The following is a 20194-nucleotide window of genomic DNA, read 5'->3' as shown; positions in this document are numbered from 1 at the left end:
CCTTATGGTATTTTCTTTTTTTTCCACTTGCCACAGATGGGAAAAATTTCATCATGGCCTAGATTTGGGGGAATAATGCTTACTAACCTGTTTGAGTAAGAAGACCCCCCCTTTTCTATTGAGGCAGAGTTTACATACAGTAAAATGCACAAATCTAAGGGTGCAGCTGGATGAATTTTTAATTATTACACATACCTATGTGACTGCTATCTACAGCAAGATCTAGGAGGTTTTCACACCCCAGATTATGTCTTCATGTCCCATCCCTATCAGTAACTGTCCCAGGCCGACAACTTGTTTCTAATCAGAAACTTGGCAGGATCTGTAATCTTAGGCACCACTGAGCAACTACATAGTGGAGATGAGAGAACTACAATGAATCAACACTTCAAAATCCCATGTTTAATTAATCTTACTAGTATTTATGTAGGTTTTGATGCCTTCCATATAGGTTAGGCATGATTTATTCTGTTGAGAAACAGTGCTTTTGTGTATATGGAATTGTGATTCTCTTTTAAAAGCTCCAAATTACCTCCACCCACTTCCTCCCATAACAAATTCAAGCCCTTAAGTCTGAAAATCACTAGCTTAGGGCCCAGGTCAAGTAGTTGCAACAGGCTGGGATAGGGGCTGTGAGTATAGTTGCATTACTTCATGTAAAATCTCTCTCTTTTTTTTTTTCTTTAATAGATGATAGTATCAGCTTTAGACAAGTCTAATTTTTTTTCTCTTAAAAACTAAAACTGCCTATACAAGCATACCTCAGAGATACTGCGGGTTTGGCTCCAGACCACCCCAGGGCAATGAGTAGCACAATAAAGTGGATCACATGGATTATTGTGTTTCCCCTGCATGTAACAGTTATTATACTGTAGTCTATTAAGTGTGCAATTGCATTATGTCTAAAAATAATGTTCGTCCCTTAATTTAAAAAATGCTTTATTGCTAAAACTTGCTAACCATCATCTGAGTCTTCAGCAAGTCATCATCTTTTTGTTAGTGGAGGGTTTGAAATGTTGTGAGAAGTACCAAAAACAGAGACACAAAGTGAGCAAATGCCATTGTAAAAATGGCACTGATAGACTTGCTATATTCAGCTTGCCACAAACCTTCAGTTTGTAAACATAATACCTGTAAAATACAGCAAAGGAAAGTGCAATAAAACGGGGTCTGCCTATGTCAGTCTTTGGGCCTAGTTGTGAGCAGACTCATAGGATTCATTTTCACTCCTATATAAGGCTGTGTGTAGGATTGGTCCTTGCTCTCAGTTTTGTTCCTGATTGGATATAGACTGAAAAAGAATTGGAAGATATACATTAATCAGGTTCATGGAAAAGAACCATCCATCCAAGCAAGAGCATACTTTGAGTTTATTGAGAGCAGAATATGGTGAGAGTGTGGGTCTATAGCCTAAGAACTGATTAATGCTCTGGGTTTAGAGACAAAGTGCTAATATGATAGCCTGGGCTGAGTCATTTTCATTTGTCTGCTAGTAAATTGAGGCAGAGTACCACATGAGAATTACTTTCACAATTTTGATATGTTTTCCATTCATTTGGTACTATAGGAAAAATCACACTACTATTTTGAGCCTTCATGTAAGTCTCTAAATACCACTGTCCCACTGAATGAGATGAGGGTCTGTCTGTACTGTTATGAACTGATTACTAAAACTGTAACTGGAGACAGAAGAAGGCCAAGAAAAACCAAGTGTTCAACTTCAGAGATTAGTAAAATTCTTGTTTTGCTGTGGCAATCACATTGACCTTGGAGCCATCACCTCCATATCATAATGTTCCTATCTAGCATTGCAGCACTGGTGAGATCTCCATGTACTCAGCTTCTGGATTCAGTACAAGACTGAAGATATGTGGGGAGTAAGAACTGCTGTGGGTGTTCACACTCCTCCCTTCCAGGCATCTCTGATTTCTCTACCACCCTCCTCTCAGTCCTGTAGATTCAAGGATTTAAAGTGGATTGTTGCTGACCTGGTCCACAAGTCAAGGAGGTTGTTGATTAACAGCAGTGGGCACTCACCTCATTTTCTTTGCTTTGGTGGTATTGTTGTTCAGTTGCCAAGTCGGGTACGACTCTTTTCGGCCCTGTGGACGGCAGCACATCAGCCTTCCTTGTCCTTCACTATCTCCCAGAGTTTGCTCATACTGATGTCCGCTGAGTTGGTGAATTGGTGGTATTAGTGATAGTGTTTATCTTTATCCCAATGATGTTTTCCCTGGTGCAAATGGATTGTCAAAAGCGATTTGAAACACAATATGATAAATTGCAGGTGGGGGTAGAAAGAGATTGTGCACAACTGAAACAGTAGCTTACTCTGAGAGCGGGAGCTTGATTATTAAGTAATAACTACACATGACAGCAGTCATGGCTATACTGTGTTTTAGCAAATCGACTCAGTCCTGTCCACCGCCCTCTCTTCCCTGCCTCCGAGACAGAGCGAGTCTTTCCCATTGAGAAGGTAGGGCTGGGTCACTGGCCTCACCTGGCAGCCCATTAGAAGTGAGGACTCCGAGGCTGTACCCAGCCACACTGCACCAGAATCTTTGTGTTAACAAGGTCTCCCAGATAACTCCTACTCAACACAATCATGGGAAGCCCTGTTCTGAGAAATGTCTCTCTGATCACCTGTGAAGAAACAAGCCAGTGCATCTGGCTAGTCACTGTTTGCAATTTGAAAGTTTAGTTTGTTTAGTAAATGTTTTGTTGTATCCTGCCATGTTCCAGGTGGTGTCAGACACAGAACAGGCAGAGGAGCCGTATGTATTGTTCTGAGAATGAGGATTAAGATGTTAAAAGTGCTTTACAAGCCCAAAGATGCTGGCTAATTGATAGAGGTGTTGAGGAATTAACACTTTGAGCATTTACTAATGAAAGGTGTCCTATAGATTTAGAAGTTAATATTGACAGTTTGGTCTAATTGCCTGTTTTGTTGCAATCTGTTGTATTGTTTCAAAAAAAAATCCTTTCATTTGACTGTTAATCTTTCTTTTGTCTTACTGCTAACCTGCAACTGGATTTGTACAGTTGGTACAACTTAGAATTGCCTTAATGATCTCAGAGTATCTTTCAAATCTTTACCCAAGAAAGTGATATTTTAACTAAAGCTAGAATAGTTGTTCAGATATCTCAGCAGAAATGTTTACTACCTTATTTTTCCATCATCCAAGAAAATAAAGTATCTCATGGCATTTCTTCATTCTGTTGGTTACTGGGTGATTTCTAGGTATTTGTGATTATGCCAGTCATAAAAGATAGGCAATATTTTTCTGTTCTAGAAATACAAATAAATGTTGGCATTTTTTGGTCCTTAAATAAAAAATATAGGAGAAAGATAGTCATTTTCATGATACAGGTGTTAAAAAAAAATATTTTGGTGTGACTTTTTTCACATGGGAGAGTGGGTTTCAATGAAATTTCTGCAATTAAACTTATTTCAGAAAGTTTTCTTTATTTGGTTTTTCACCTGAGGCTGATAAAGATGGAAAGATAGGCATGAAAATACTGCTTGTAATACCCGGATTAGAGGATTCTTTGAATATAGCTGTGTATTTTAAGATGGATTATAGAAAGTATTTCTTCAGGTGGTTAGCAGAATCCGTCATCCAGGTTTGCGGGTTTATGATCCAGGCTGCTTGGTGGATTGCTTAGACTATATTAAGATTAACAGTCAAATTTATTGTTCTTTGAGACAAATGTTAGGTTTAACCTCTGTTTGAAGAGTAGAAAACAAAACATTATACCCCTCACTGTGGTGTAACTTTGTCTAATCTTGGAATTATCTTGTACTTAAAGAGATGAGATATAAATGTGTAAATGGTTTCACCAAAGTTGATCACCACTTATCTTATCAAGGCAGAAACATTGTCTTTCAGTAAAGGACTGCTAAATTTATTCCTTCATTTATTCAAATGTATGTATTCAAAGAATTTGCTGTGTACCTGGACTGTTCTAATGTTGGGGTTTAGTCATGAGTTACATATACATAGTCCCTGTTCTCCTGAAGATTATTCTCAAGGGAAGAAAGCACGTATTATTCATTTGGAAAGATATATAATTGGTAAATGTTAGGTGATGTAAAGAAAAAGTATAAGAGGATATGATTCTAAGCTTCTGTAAGGAAGTGATATTTGAGCTGAAATCTGAAACATGAATAAGAAGTGCATGTCATTTATTCTTGAGTTGCTTGTCTAAAAAGAACATGAAAGGGATGGTATTAAATTTCTTTTTTTTTTTTTGGCAAATGGGTGGCAACCGTGTCTTACTGTGAATGGCTTTGCTTTTGTCTAGGAAAAGCTGCGTTGGGTCAGAACTGGTAGACTGGCTTCTAGAACACTGTCCTTTCGTCCAGTGCAGATCTATGGCCGTAGGGGTCTGGCAGCTCCTACTGGACATGGGGATTCTGTCATCAGGTTAGTGTTACGTGTTCTGAAGGCACAGAATCCTGAAGCTGTTAAGCTGCGCGACCAAAACATGTTGATTTTCTAGATGACATTATAATCTAGATGGAAATTGTTTTCACTGGTAAATATTTGTGTTCTCTTATAAATGAAAGTGACAGGTCATCTTTTGTTATGTCTCACACCTTTTGGCATTTGCTGATGTATTAACTACAACCTGTAAGAGTCTTTCCCTTACCCCATCTCTTCTCTACTCAAAATGATGCTCACAATTTTTAAAAAAGATCAGTGGACATCTTTAGTTGCTCTAAATATGTGATTTGTCTTGCTGTACTTAGAATAATCACCAGACACTGACTGTATGAATAGAAGGTGTATGCCATTTTAATTGTATAAGGAATCATGAACAGCTAGAAATACGATCTATGGAAATAAACTGTTTAAATACAACAGAAAATTGGTATTAACTAGACACTAAAATTGGAGAAGGAAATGGCAGCCCACTCCAGTATTCTTGCCTGCAGAATCTCATGGACAGAGGAGCCTGGTGGTCTACAGTCCATGGGGTCGCAAAGAGTCAGATGCGACTGAAGCAACTTAGCACAGACACTAAAATAGATGGTGACTATCTCTTTTCTTTGTTGAGTCCCAGGGAATTGAAGAATTATAAGTCAAGCAGCTTGGAATCTTTATTTAGCTCTACCACACGGATGCTGGGTCACTGGGAAGCTCTTTTCTTCTCTAGGTTATAAACATTGAGGGTCAGAGAACAAAATAAGGTTCAGAAAGGCATACCCAAGTCCCACTGTGGGAAAGTGGTACAGATGGAGATGTGGGTGTCATCTTAGTTGGTCACACTTAGCACCTGATGCTCTTATTTAGAAAAGCAGTTAACTGCCTTTAAGGATTATAATTATCAGCTTGCTTGTGAGGTTCAGGTTTCTGGTTTGTAAAACATTTTTACGTTAATATTTTTAGGAAACATCTCCACTTCTTGATTTCTTTTAAAGTAGGGTTTCTCAGCCTTGATAGTATTGGTATTTTCTGCCAGATAATTCTTAGTTGTGGGGGGCTGTCTTGTACATGACAGGATGTTTAGTAGCATCCCTAGCACCCCCTAGTTGTGGCAAATCAGAATGTCACCAGAAGTTGTTAAATGTCCTCAGGGCGGGGAACAGTTGCCCCTGGCTGAGAACCACTGATCTAAAACTTGGCATAGTTTTGTATTTGTGTACCATTAAAGTAATAAATGTACTGCTTTGGGACACTAAAAAAAAAAAAAAAAGAAAGAAAGAAATTTCTACTCCCTTGGAATTGCTATTAATTTCACCTGTCCCTTGAAGCAGAAGAGTTGTAAAATCCACGTGAATGTGCTGGCCAAAGTTTCAAATAATAAAAATAGGTTGATCAGTAAGTCCTTTTTCATTCAATGTGATTGTGAGCATGAATGGACTTAATTAGGGTCCTATCCCTAGCTTCTCCCTAGTAATTGGTAGGTTTTTCAATTTATTGCTCAGTTTATGACTCTCTAAATAATATACTTTACAAAACTGACCCACACCTTTCTTGTTTCCAACAGTGGACCAGCATTTATACTTTCAGGACACCTATGTTTTCTACCAGTTTTCGTCTGATGAGTGTAGCTACTTGTACTGTGAGTTTGAAAGAGAAGAGGCGTGGCAGAACGGTGTCAGGCTCTTACTGCAGCTTGTGCCTCTCATTCCCAGTCGGGCTGGCATCTGTGAACTGTAAGTAGATGCTGTTTTGTTCCGTTGCAAAATTATTCTTACTTCGAGAACCATCCCTGTGGCTGGGGACTGTGCTCTGCTTTTTAAGACCATCTCCTTTAAAAAGTAATTGTTTTATTCCCATTTCTCGGATGTAGGTTCAGAAAGGTAAAATGCTGAAAATTCAGTCCAGCTAATAAATGACTAAACTGGTGTTCAAACCCCAGAAGTCCACGCCCTGCCAGCTGCACCATACTGCTTCTAATTTAATCACTGCTATATGAGTAGATGATCCAAATTGGGAATAAACATGATTTAGCTGAACTTGGAATAAAATAATAACTGGCATCTTATTAAGTCATGACTTTCCTAAGAAAAAGCTCAACAGACATTTCTGCAAATAATCTAGAAGCAACATTTGGCAAATTAAAAGCCATGAATCATTATCACATGAAGACGCTGAGTCACTATATGATTAAAATGAATTAAAATGAATTCGTTAGAGGAGGTTTGGGAACAGGACTTCAGTCATGATATGATAAATCTGACATGCCTTTGTTTATGCACAGCATTCATGACAAGCTTATTTCAGTATAATCAATCGCAGATTAAAATTTTTAGTTAGTAACTTTTGTATATTCTGTTTCTAGAATACATTGAGATTAGAGGGCAAGTGGTATTATCCTTGCTTCATGGGTAAGAAAAATAGGTTCAGGGAGAAACACCTACAACCATAGCAAAGATGAATTACTCTTGTTTAAAAAAATACAATATTGAACAGTTAATACAGGCTTTTAGAAAAGATAGAAATGTCAGAATAAGACACTAATAGGTTGATTGTAAAGAATGCAGTTTGTGTTAGGAACTGTGCTACATGCTTTATATTTGTTATTTTATCTTCAGATGAATTGTATAAAACAGTTTCTATTATTTTAAAGTGAGGAAACTGAGGCATACAGATCAGGTAACCTATCTAAGGTCACACACGTGGTGTGTGGCACGTCCCATGTCTGTCTGGCTCTCACACCCGTACTTTTAACACCTGCCAGAGTGTGTGCCTAGGAGTTATGGGGGTCATTCTAGCTTCCCTTCTGAGATGTGATCATCAGAAGCTATAAAAATGTTAGACTGACTCTGGAATGGTTATGAATTCAGTGCCACTGGCACCACCACTGTTCATAGAGGACCTTGCCATGGTAAAGCAAATTCAAAGAGAATGCATCATTCGACTAAGTACGGAAAATGTTCCTTAATGTAATATGCTTTTAATATAGGCCAGAAGTTTCCCAGGAAAAGTCAAGGAGCATTTCAATAAATTTTAAAAAGCTTTCTAAGAAAGAGTTGAATTAAGCTAGAGGTGGCTGTGACTTTCTATGACTCCGTGGACTGGCATTCTCTGGTAGCTCTTCTTAACCGTTTCCTATCCTGAACTTGGAAGTGTGTGCAGTCCTGATGGGTGTACGAAGAGTAACGGGGGCATGAGGGGTTCTGCAGTAAACTTGCAAGCAGTCCTCAAGGTTTAGCTCCACTCCTTTCTCCTCCACTGAGGAAGCATATTGGAATGCCAGTGAGAGGACCTTGTTACAGGGAAACCTTAAGTCTGCTGCAGGTTCTAAAAATGAACCTATTTGAAAAAATTTGGTTCCTAATATTAACTGCATATTACTTGCAGTCTTTTGTTGCTCCGATCACTGTACGCAGTGCCATGCCTGTGGAGTTGACAGTAACTGTAGCATGCCTTGTCAGACATTCTTTTGCTCTTGATGTGATCATGTACATTTGGGAGTGGTAATTCCTCTGGGAAAATTGGCAGTGGGGAGCTATAGACCTGTTTAATCTCATAAGTACAAACTATGAAAAGATAAAATTACTGAACCTACTTCAAGTCTCTTCTGGAGAGAATATATCTTTTTTTTTTACTCTGGACTAGAGTTATAAGCAAACTTCTAAGCTCTGGTAAAATGTTTTGGGCCAAATTTTTTTAACCTAATCAAAGATTAGGTTATCCAGACTTGGAATCAGCTATGGTCAGAGAAAAGGAAAGTGTCCAGGGGACATCATCCTCTTCCGGTTGGGTTGTCACAGCCCTTCCTAAGGTTCAGTGCATATGATCCCATCATAACTTCTGCTCCAATCTGGTGATGTCCGTTCATTGTAGCCTGAATCCCACAGCTGATTATTCCCTCGTGCCCTTGTGAAGTTCTGCTCTTTCCTTGTTTGGTCAGGTTCTTCCCACCCCTCAAGGGGGAGCCCAAGTTCTGCCTTGACCACAGAGCTTCCATGATGTCTGCAGTCTGTGGCAGCCTTGTGTAGTGTAGTGTGTCCGTTAGTTGCTCAGTCGCATCCGACTCTTTGCGACCCCATGGACTGTAGCCCACAAGGCCCCTCTGTTCATGGAATTCTCCAGGCAGGAATACTGGAGTGAGTTGCCATGCCCTTCTCCAGGGGGTCTTCTCGACCCAGGGCTCAAAGCTGAGTCTCCCACATTGTAGGCAGATTCGTTACCATCTGAGCCAATAGGGAAGCCCTCACTTATAGTAATTTACTGCTCATGCTGTTGTATCAAAAAATTTTTTTCCATTCTTCTATGTCATTCTTAGTCCCATGGTATCCATTCCACTATATTATCCATTCATTTTTACCCATTTTAGTGAAATGCCCTCTAAAGTCCTCTTGACTCATTAACTTACATTGTCTGTTCACAAGCTGAAAACCTAGTCCTATGGTTCTTTTAATAACCTTTTTGATATCTGAAGACTTCGAAGTTCTGCCTGTGCAGTTCCACACTTGGGTTCCTGTATTTGATGTCTTCTCTCTAATCCCTTTAACACTATGTGAGGAAACTACCCCCGTCTCTTTGTAAATACACTTCTGTTCTTTAAGGATGCGTTTTTAAAAAGAAAAAAGAAACATTTTTTTTCCATTTAAAATAAAATGTTTAAATCAGGAAGGAAAATGAAACTATTGCAGGTTTTTAGGCTAATGTGAAGAAACAAAATTCCTCTTTTGTACAAAATAACTTTTACATCTAAGCTGAGTAGATCATTTGAAAAAAATGAGTGCATTGGTTGTCAAGGGTAATCTCTGGGGGAAGAAGGAACAATTGTGGTAACTTATTCAAACTGAAAGCCAAATCAAGTCATCCAGAATATACTTTTTCTAACTCTTTTTTATTGGTGTGGGAGGAGGAAAAGTGGGGGGTGAGGGGTTAGGAATACTGAAGTCGTAGTGTAGGGAAAGGCAGCCTAATAATTCCTTCAGGACGAGTAAGACACCTTTCTCTCAACACCAGGTCAGAGAATTTAGGCTGTGTGGGAACTTGGCTGTTTTAATTCAACCACCTGTGTTACAGCCCTCCCAGCTTGCCCAGGGGTGGGAGTGGTGGTGCTCTGAATAACTGAGTCTGTGAACCTTGATACATAAAACTGTATTCTACCAATTACAGGGCAGTTAACATTTATGCTGCTGTTAAAAGAGTCATAGAGGATTGCTAAAATTTAACTCACGCTGCACTCAGGCAGGTAAAGAAAAATGTAAATGTAACTTTGTTTTTCTCTAAGTGGTCCATTGTTTGCTGTCCACATGAGTCCTGTCCTGCTGGATCACCAGAAAGAAGGAAAAGAAAAGCCCCATAATTTTAGCCTAATCAAGTAAAATTATTCTAGTAAAGGAATTTTTAAAATTTCTTTGGTTAGCTCCTGAGCATAGTTTGGTAAATGGTTCAGTCTCTCTGTGCCCTCTCCTTACTCCTCAGCAAGATAGCCTTTGGGGATATGGTGGGTGGTGTGGGCCTCTGACCCTGGGCTGTCTTGACGGGTGGCCCTTTCCCATGCCCACTGATCTTTTCTAGTGACCCTGGAGTGTAACTGGAGTGAGCTGTTACTGTGGAGCCAGGGCCTGGCATCATTGAGTCCATCTCTCTGGGCTTGATCAGTGCCCCGTGGTCCTGGCCAATGTGCCCTCCTGGATGTGTGCTGGCATTCTGATGCTCCTGAGGCCTGCAGACCTCCATTCACTCACCTGCCCTCCGCTCTCTCTCCCTGATCTTCCCTCTATCCTGTTTAAAAAATCATGCCTGTTCATTGTTGTTCCTGTTAAAGAGCAGAGCACTTAGTTGGATGGCACCTTTGATTCCTCACTAACCCACTGAGGGAAAGCTCAGCCCAGTGGGTTAAGAGGATTTTGTTGACATTCATGACTCCATGCTATAAATAGAGAAGCAGACCGGTGGGTGTTTGAGGTAGATGGTACAGTAAGGAGAGCAGAAGTCAAGAAGATGGGTGGCATGTTGAGACAATACAAGGCAGCTTGATATGTTTGGAGCAGTAGGTCAAAACCAGTGGAACTCAGAACATTAAGAGGAGTGGGGAGCCTGCTCAGATTGGTTACAGGGGTCTGAAAATCTACAGGGAAGCCAAGCATTATCTTTGTATTGAATAAAGAGAATGACTTAACTGTATATAGATCCTGCTGAAACAAGTACGATTTACTTGAAGTCACGGTAACATTTTGGTCATATATTTGCTCAACAGGTACAGAGTTTATGTGTCTTTGATCTATCTCTATGTTAAAGGGGACCCCCCACTCTAGTCAAATTGGCTTCCCAGGTGGTTCAGTGTAAAGAATCTGCCTGCCAGTGCAGGAGCCACAGGAGATGTCGGTTCGATCCCTGGGTCAAAAAGATCCCCTGAAGAAGGAATGGCAACCCACTCCAGTATTCTTGCCTGGAGAATCTCACGGACAGATGAGTCTGGTGAGCTACAGTCCATGGGGTCACAAAGAGTCAGACACAACTGAGTGACTGAGCATAGCACACAACTACTTAAAAATGGAAAACAAATGGCTTAGCCTAACCCAACCTGGCAGGGGCAATAATACTAAAATAGCAGTAGTAGTTAACACTTATATGTACCTACCACATTCTGAGCATTTTACACGTGATTCATTTAATGCTGACGACAGTAGTTTGGAGCTGTTCTGATTTTACAGATGAGGAACTATTAATATTGTGTAACTTGCTCAAAGGGCAGGCGTCTGTACTCGGTGGCAGCAACGTGAACTGAAGGCAGAAAGTGAACCACGGTTTGCAACCATGATACCTTAAAAATTAAACAGATATAACCTGAGATCTACTGAATCGAGATTGGGATAGAGAGATAAGACAAAGATATCAGTATTTTTTTTTAATGAGAGGCTGAGGCACACCAAGGTTGAAATCTACTGTTCTATGATGTTAGTTCTACAGAAAGAGCTCTGCCAAGTGATAGGGAATGTGAAGGTTAATTAAATCACAGTCTCAAAATACTACATAAAGAAGCCAGATTAATTTTATCAGGACATAAAGATTTTATTGAGCATGATACCTGTCACACTTGGCTGACACTTCTGAAATTCTGTAAATTTAGCTTCATAAACATTTATATCTGGAAAGGGATTTTCTGGACAATTGAATTTGCTTCTCTTAGTTTTCAGGTAAGGAAAAGGGACAGGAAATAGAGAGTCTAGGAAAAGACAGCCCCTTGTCACAAATACTCTCCACTGAGTGACTTACTTAACAACATTTACTTACCATCAGGTTTGTGTTAATAACTGTGCCAAAGCCTTATAAGATATGTGACCACATACATGTACGTAATGGAAGGCCTTTTATGAGACCAGTGTTATTATGACAAAGTTAAGAAAAGGAAACTGAGTATAAACATAAAAACTGTAACAAATATTACTGAATGGGGTCTGGCAATGTATAAAAATGATGATGCATCACAAAATGATATTTATCCCAGGAATATAAGGGTGATTCAACATCTAAAAATCAATCAACGTAATCCACCAGATCCAGTCCAAAAAAGAAACTGAAAGTATGTGACAAACTCTGCAGATGCATGAAAGCATTTTAAAAAATTCAGCATTCATGATAAAAATTTTCAGAAAACTAAGAATGTAAGGGAATTTCTTCAATCTGGTATAACCTTACATAAAACATATAGCTTATGTCATACTTAATGTAAAAGACCGAATCCTTTTCCACTAAGATTGGGAACAAGGCTAATATATTGCCTCTTATCACTGTTTCCAACATGAGCCAGTGCAATAAGGCCAGACAAAGAAGAAAAAGGTATACAGATTAGAAGGAAAAAAATAAAGCCATCTTTCTTTGCAGATGACCTAATTATAAACATAAATTATATACATAGAAGATTCCAAGGAATCCACAAGAAACCCACTAGACCTAATAAATGGTTTAGCAAGATCACAGGCTATAAGATCAATGTACGGAATCACATTTCTCTGTACTGGCACAAAAAAGAAACTGTGAAATGCTTAGGTGCAAGTCTAAGAGTGTGCAAGAGTTGTATGTCACACACTTCATAAGCCTGATTGTAAAAAATCAGGAATTAAATAAGTAGAGGATCTATTCATGTTCATGGATTGGCAGATTCAATATTGTTTAGATATTAATTCTCCCCATATTGACCAATCACTTCTACGGCCATCATCTCCTGACCTGTTGCCCTCACTATACCTGCATAATATAAAACCCATGTTTGGAAACACTGACCTCTAAACAGGGACTGTCTGGAGTTCAGTCTTCTTTTTTCTGCTCTCTTTCTGGATGCACCATCACTTAGTCATATTTTTAATATCAGCTCCACAGTGATGACTTCCGTAATTCAGATCCCTGTCTTCGCTGAGGACTTTATTATTCAATAATAACACCGCCATCAACTCCTGCATCACCTCTGCCCCCTTTATTCTCCTTATCCTGCCTAACTTTTCCTTTTTTACTTGACATGTTTAAGCACCATGAGAAATTCATTGGCATCCTTAATTTCTAAGACGGTGCTAGATTAACACCTTCTAACTGGAAAGATCAACTTCAAGTCTGCCATTCCTGCATCCCCAAACTTCACTTTGTATTCTTGACTTTTCCTGATTAGATTCTCATTTTATGATCCTTGGAGAGGACGAAACACTGGATGAGTAAACAAACCTTTTTTGAGTATCTCTCAAAAAATTTTTCATGATGAAACTTGACATAAGTTTTGTATTAGGGTCATAGGTGAAGAAAAATTTCCATTTATCGCTAAATTGTTTGTATAAAAAATGCTGTGAAATCAGCTGGTCTCAGTCTTTGTTATTACTCATCACTCCTCTTCCTAAGGAAATACTAAGTCCTCCAAAATTTCCATTGTTTACAAATAAGGCTTACTCCAGGTGTGTAAACAGACTACTTATCTCTATCTGAGTACATCAGTTTAGGAATAGTACAGGAATTTTAACAAAATTAAACTTTTAGGCTTGCTTGGGCCAGCATTTGAAATGTAGCTGTTTAATTAAATAGTAAACATTAGTTCTCAAATCTTCAATGTGAAATGTGAAAAAGAGATACCAGTAATATTTTATTCAGTTTTAGATGAATGTGTAACTGTATGCCCTGGACCCTTAATGAAACCTGTCACATTCACAACTTTCTCCTGTTTGGTAAATTTCCTCTATAAGCATAACTAGTAGCCTGATACTATGAAAAGTCACCTTCTCTTGAGAAGTTTGAACAGGTATTTTTATTCATGATATCAGTGATCTCAAAAAAATGAAATCCAATTCTCATATACCTCCCACCCACTTTTTCTTTTTGTCATGGGAATTTGCTTTGTTAAGCAAAATAGACCTATCTGGTTATAGGTGTTATGTGAAGATCTAAGTGGGATAGTACTTGAGTGTCATATATCCTCTTGGGGTCTGTAGGTGTTGGATGTGGTAGAGATTGACTCTGTGCCCCTTGAAGAACATTCTGTTGTAGTGTCGAGGACTTGGTGGCAATGGTTTCTTAGGAAAAAAAAAAACCTTAAATCTGGCCCAGGAAACATTTCTGGAAAAAAAAAACGTCCCTAATGCTTTTCCTTGCCTGACATTCAACAAAGATGGAATGGACTCTGGCTTGTCCAGGAGAGGGTGGATTCTGGCATTGTCAGCTGACCTGTCATTTCTTCCTGACATGGTAGAGACGAGTCCCTTCTGCTCCAGACTCACTCTTCTGCCTGGGCTGCGGGTCCTGCCCCTCCTTGGTGCCTTCCTGTGCCAGCTTTCTCAGTTTCTCACACTCTGTTGGTGTTCTCCTTACTTTTACTTCCGTCCTGTTTTCTTTACAGCCAAATGCCTCAGCATAACACCCAAACTCATTAGCAGTAGTAGACGTGCCCTGACTGTCCTGGCCTTGACTTGGCCTCTCACCATTTCCCACTCCCCTGTGCTAGTCATCCTGCCAAGTTCCAGGGCCACTCCTTTTCCCCTTTTCCATCAGAACCTCCCCTCGGATTTCACTTCTCCCAAGACACCTCTGAATCACAGATCAGGCTAAGTGACTCTTGCCTGTGTTGGCAGAGAGTTTCAAAGATGGATTTTTCTAAGCCCACTAAATAGTTTCGGTTTTTTTTTTTTTCATATATGTGTGTGCTGTGCATCTTCTGTTTGTTGTGGGATCATGTTTGAAAGATTCCTGTGTAGTTTGTCTTGGTTCTGGTTTGTTTCACGCCCTAGAATTTCACCAGCCTCTCACTGGGGTGGTTTGAGATTTATGTTAAAAACTCACCTTTCCTCAGCTCCTTCCAAACGGGGCGGAACAGTGTCAGCCTGGCTTGAAGTGGGAGGTAGGGACAGGCCTGCCCCAATTCCCCGGGAACACCCTCTTCCTGACAGAATTCTGATTTGGAGACAGATGTGTTCCCCACCTTCATTAAGTCCCAGTCTAGATTATCTGTTTAAGGCGAAGGTTGATGTGTAGTGTGTATGTAAGGAGCACTCAGAAGCTAACGACAGGCCCTGACAGGGCGGCACTAATGGCAGCATAACATAGAAACTGACTGAGGCCACGTCTCACATTGTTAGCGTCCTCTGTGAGGTGCAACACGCCCATGCCCAAGATAGTGCTGGCTCATGTGTGCGTGGAAGGTCATGCGCGACACCTCTGCCGGGTTAGCATTTGCCATTTACTCATGGTCTACACCTCTTGAACCACTAGACTCCAAACTTTTGTTGATATTACGGCTGTTGGATGCATTTAACACATTTTCTGCTAGGAACCATGTTATGTGTGGAGTGGTAGCTCCTGGCAGCTCAGTGAACATGCTATGCAATATTGAGACAGATATAGATAGGACTTGTACGTTTTTAAAGTTACATCAATATACAAATGTAAAGTGGTATTATTTAGATAATATTTCTGTAAGAAATACTTCCAGCTTTACATCCTGAAATTCCAGGAAACCTCTTGCACCGTTGAAAAGCAAATAGAGGTTTCCAACTCCAGGTTGATACTGGTTGCTCTTGAACCTTGAGGCACAAATATTTTGGTAAAAACCTCAGTAAAGTGTGTGGGTTTTATGTCTTATATGGAAGATTTATGGTAGCTTCATTTTGAAAGACTTCATTTAAAAAGACTTAATTAGAAACCCATTATACTAATTCTCATGAAGGAATTTTCACTAAGAGACTTCTGGGAACCCCTGTAGGGATACCATTTAAATTCAAGTTCCTAGAAATTGTGCTAAACCTAACTGGTGTAAAACAAGGTAAAGTCTCTCGGTGCACTGCTACCTAAGTCTTTCTGTTGAAACTCAACACCGCTGACTGTTCAGCCCTCTCAGAGCTGAGAGTTTGTGTTGGGAGATCTTTTGGGGTGGGGAATTTTCTGCTTCTTCTCTGCTGCAGTGTGAGTTGTGTAGATAATTGTCAAACAGTTGGCCAGGTTGGAAACTGTCACCAAGTCTGTACTAATTATTTCTTAGGGGAAGATGAGGAGTGGTTGTGACCATCAGTTGCTGTTATTTTATTTAGGATATTTGCAAAGTCATCAGCTCTTTAGTGTTTGATATGAGAAAGTTATTCATGTTGGATTTTAGTAACAAGGGGATAAGAGGAGGGGCTGCTGCAGGAAGCTGGAAGGATGATAGAAGAGCTGAGGGGAATAGCTCTGGCGTATAAGCGGGATCCTTTAGTTGAGCTGACTGCAAAGAACAAGTCTGCAAAGACGTCTTATGTAGTGGTCGTCTGGTATGGTGGTATAGCATTCTCTGAAATTTAAGGTCTTGGTTAATTTCTTCAACAAAGATCTGTTGAATGCTTCTTATGGATGATGTTGTGCTCTAAGTGTTAGGACTGTTGGTGTTGTTGTTCAGTTGCTCAGTCATATTTGACTCTTTGCGACCCCATGGACGGCAGCACGCCAGGCTTCCCTATCTTTCACCATCTCCCATAGCTTGCTCAAACTCATGTCCTTTGAGTCAGTGATGCCATCCAACTATCTGGTCCTCTGTCATCCCCTTTTCCCACCTTCAATCTTCCCCAGCCTCAGGGTCTTTTCCAGTGAGTTGGCTCTTCATATCAGGTAGCCAAAGTATTGGAGCTTCAACTTCAGCATCAAGCCCTTCTAATAAATATTCAGGATTGATTTCCTTAAGGATTGATTGGTTGGATCTCTTTGCAGTCCAAGGGACTCTCAAGAGTCTTCTCCAACACCACAGTTCAAAAGCATCAGTTCTTCAGTGTTCAGCCTTCTTTATAGTCCAACTCTCACATCCATACATGACTACTGGAAAAACCATAGCTTTGACTAGATGGACCTTTTTTGGCAAAATAATGTCTCTGCTTTTTAATATGCTGTCTAGGTTGGTCATAACTTTTCTTCCAGTGAGCAAGCGTCTTTTAATTTCATGGCTGCAATCACCATCTGCAGTGATTTTGGAGCCCAAGAAAATAATGTTTGTCATTGTTTCCATTGTTTCCCCATGTTTTTGCTGTGAAGTGATGGGACTGGATGCCGTGATCTTCATTTTTTGAATGTTGAGTTTTAAGCCAGCTTTTTCACTCCCTCTTTCACTTTTATCAAGAGGCTCTTTAGTTTATTCTTGCTTTCTGCCATAAGGGTGGTGTCACCTGCTTATCTGAGGTTATTGCTATTTTTCCCAGCAATCTTGATTCCAGCTTGTGCTTCATCCAGCTCAGCATTTTACATGATGTCCTCTGCATATAAGTTAAATAAGCAGGGTAACAATATACAGCCTTGACGTACTCCTTTCCCAGTTTGGAACCAGTCTGTTGTATATTCGTTTCTAACTGTTGCTTCTTGATCTGCATACAGATTTCTCAGGAGGCAGGTAAGGTGGTCTGGTATTCCCATGTCTTTAAGAATTTTCCTCCCTTTGTTGTAATCCACACAAAGGCTTTAGCATAGTCATTGAAACAGAGTGGATGTTTTTCTGGAATTCTCTTGCTTTTTTTATGATCCAACGGATGTTGGCAATTTATTTCTGGTTCCTCTGCCTTTTCTAAATCTAGCTTGAACATCTGGAAGTTCTTGGTTCACATACTGTTGAAGCCTAGCTTGAAAGATTTCGAGCATTACCTTGTTAGCATGTGAAATGAACACAATTATGTGGTAGTTTGAACATTCTTGACATTGTGTTTCTTTGGGATTGGAATGAAAACTGACCTTTTCCAGTCCTGTGGCCACTTCTGAGTTTTCCATATTTTCTGGCATATTGAGTACAGCACTTTCACAGCATCATCTTTTAGGATTTGAAATAGCTCAGCTGGAACTCCATCACCTCCACTAGCTTTGTTCATAGTAATGCTTCCTAAGGCTTGCTAGACTTAGCATTCCAAAATGTCTGGCTCTAGGTGAGTGATCACATCATCATGGTTATCTGGGTCGTGAAGATCTTTTTTGTACAGTTCTTCTGTGTGTTCTTGCCACCTCTTCTTAATATCTTCTTCCTCTGTTAGGTCCATTACCTAACAGAAACCTAAAGGTTTCTGTCCTGTATTGTGCCCATCTTTGCATGAAATGTTCCCTTGGTATCTCTGATTTTCTTGAAGAGATCTCTAGTCTTTCCCATTCTCTTGTTTTCCTCTATTTCTTTGCATTATCCACTTCGGAAGGCTTTCTTATCTCCCTTGTATTCTTTGGAAGTCTGCTGTAACCAGGAACAAAACAGGCAGAAATCTCTATTCCCATGTCTAGGAGGGAAGTACAATTTCATAAGTAAACAGATTGATGTCAGTTAACAGTGGAAAACTTTACACAGATAAAGTAGGAAATGAGCGATAGAGTGATGGGTCAGGAAAGGCCTCTCCAAGAGGTTGATGTGAGGGAAGAGGCAATGGGCAGTGGGGGGGGGAAGTGTTCTAGGGTTGGGGACAGTCAGGGCAAGGCTCAGGACAGGAGCATTGAAGGCAGGGCCAGAGAGACCAAAATGGAGTAAAGAGAGTGAGAGATGGCAGCACTGTAGAGACTTTGGCTTTATTCCGAGGATGATGGGGAGTCATTGAGGGTTTTTGGCAGAGGAGGAACATGATCTAACTTACATGTTAACAAGACCACTCTGGCTCTAGGTAAGCAATCTTGTGTCTGGGGCAGCAGTGGTTGGAGTAGAGGTGGTGAGAAGTGTTCCAAAGCGAGAGATACCTCGAAGACAGAGCTGATAGGATTTGGGGATGGATACAGTGAAGAGACCATAAGGAGGGGGGATCAAAGGTGACTTCTAACTAGAAGGGTGGAGTTGCCTGTAATTAAGGTGGAGAAGCCTGTAGAGAGGCAGGGGTTTGTTTTGTTTTTAGTGCAGATTGAGTGGAATGATAACGTGTCCTGTTTGATGGTTAGATGGGTAGAGGCGCACTGGCTTTTGCCATTCCTGTGTTCTCACAACAACACCCTTAGATATTGCAGACCTCTTGAGCTTACAGAGACATCTGCCCAGAACACTGTTGTTGTTCTGTCATGTTCGAGTCTTTGCAATGCCATGGATTGCAGGATACCAGGCTTCCCTGTTTTTCACTATCTCCTGAAGTTTGCTCAAACTCACGTCCGTTGAGTCAATGTTGCCATCTAACCGTCTCATCGTCTGCTGCTCCCTTCTTCTTTTGCCTTCAGTCTTTCGCAGCAGCAGCGTCTTTTTCAATGAGTCGGCTTTTCACATCAGGTGGCCAGAGTATTGGAGCTTCAGCTTTAGCATCAGTCCTTCAGTGAATATTCAGGGTTGATGTCCACTGTATATATGTACTGCAACTACTTAATCTGTTCATCTGTCACTGGCCATCTAGGTTGCTTCCATGTCCTCTTGCTACCTCTTTTTAATCTCTTCTGCTTCTGTTAGGTCCTTACCGTATCTGTCCTTTATTGTGCCCATCCTTGCATGTAATGTTCCCTTGATATCTCCAATTTTCTTAAAGAGATCTTTAGTCTTTCCCGTTGGGTTGTACTGCCCAAAGCACTAGGATTCGGCACTTCCCTTGGAGGATCATGGGGTCAGGCTTGCACTCTTGCCAGGCAGAGACCTTGAGAAGCGGCCTTAGGAAATCATAAAAGGGACTCCAGTTGAGCCAGAGCTTCCTGCAGGCACAGACCCTCAGGGATGTGTCTTCCTTCCTAGAGTCACTTCCTTTTCTCTTTCTTTCATCACCTCATCACTGCCGTTACTGCTGAGTCCAACCAGGGTTTCTCTGTTGCCCTCTCTCTCCAGAGTTTCTCTCTGCCTCCCTTGTTTACTGAGCAGCATAGCCCCCTTAAGATGCAGGTACAACCTTTCCTTGGTATCTGTGGGGGACTGTTCCCAGGACCTCCATGGATACTAAAATCCATGGATGCCTGAGTCTCATGTATAAAATGGCGTGCTGTGTGTTACAGGTGGTTCTTTCTTTATTCTCCCGTGCCCCTTCTGTTTCATCATCTGTTTTGATCCGATATGTGAGAACTTTACCATCACTGGGTTGCACAAATGGGTATTTACATTGTAAAATAATCAGAATTTATCTTATTTTGCAAAAATACACTTACTAGGGAAAAGGAGCCTGGTATTTCTGGGCCTTTTGGCATTGAGCTGGGCAGGGATGCTAGTGGTGAGGAGGGAAGCTGAGTGGGGGAGCATCGTCCTTCTCTCTTCCATCCCTCCTCTTACGCTCCCCACTGTTTGCCTGCCTCCCATGTCACTCCTCTGCGCCAGGTGCCGTGCAGGTCCTGGTGGGAGCAAGGTGGACCTGGGGCTCCTCAGCAGACAG

At 40.6% G+C, this 20194-nt stretch overlaps 1 protein-coding gene across 3 annotated transcripts in view; it reads left to right on the top strand.

Moving 5' to 3' along the window:
* RAPGEF5 (Rap guanine nucleotide exchange factor 5) overlaps nucleotides 1–20194 on the top strand; it is a 235495-nt gene that overhangs the window by 46841 nt on the left and 168460 nt on the right. For all 3 annotated transcript variants that reach the window (XM_081536402.1, XM_081536404.1, XM_081536403.1), the window contains exons 4-5: nucleotides 4306–4427; nucleotides 5995–6163. In XM_081536402.1, the coding sequence (XP_081392528.1) occupies nucleotides 4306–4427; nucleotides 5995–6163 (291 nt within the window). The remainder of the gene's footprint in view (nucleotides 1–4305; nucleotides 4428–5994; nucleotides 6164–20194) is intronic.

The sequence above is a fragment of the Giraffa tippelskirchi genome, chromosome 10, assembly GCF_054371585.1.
Source record: "Giraffa tippelskirchi isolate mGirTip1 chromosome 10, T2T-mGirTip1v1.2.pri, whole genome shotgun sequence".
Classification (NCBI taxonomy): domain Eukaryota; kingdom Metazoa; phylum Chordata; class Mammalia; order Artiodactyla; family Giraffidae; genus Giraffa; species Giraffa tippelskirchi.
Note: the sequence above shows the minus strand (reverse complement) of the source record. Positions and strands in the feature narration are given on the sequence as shown.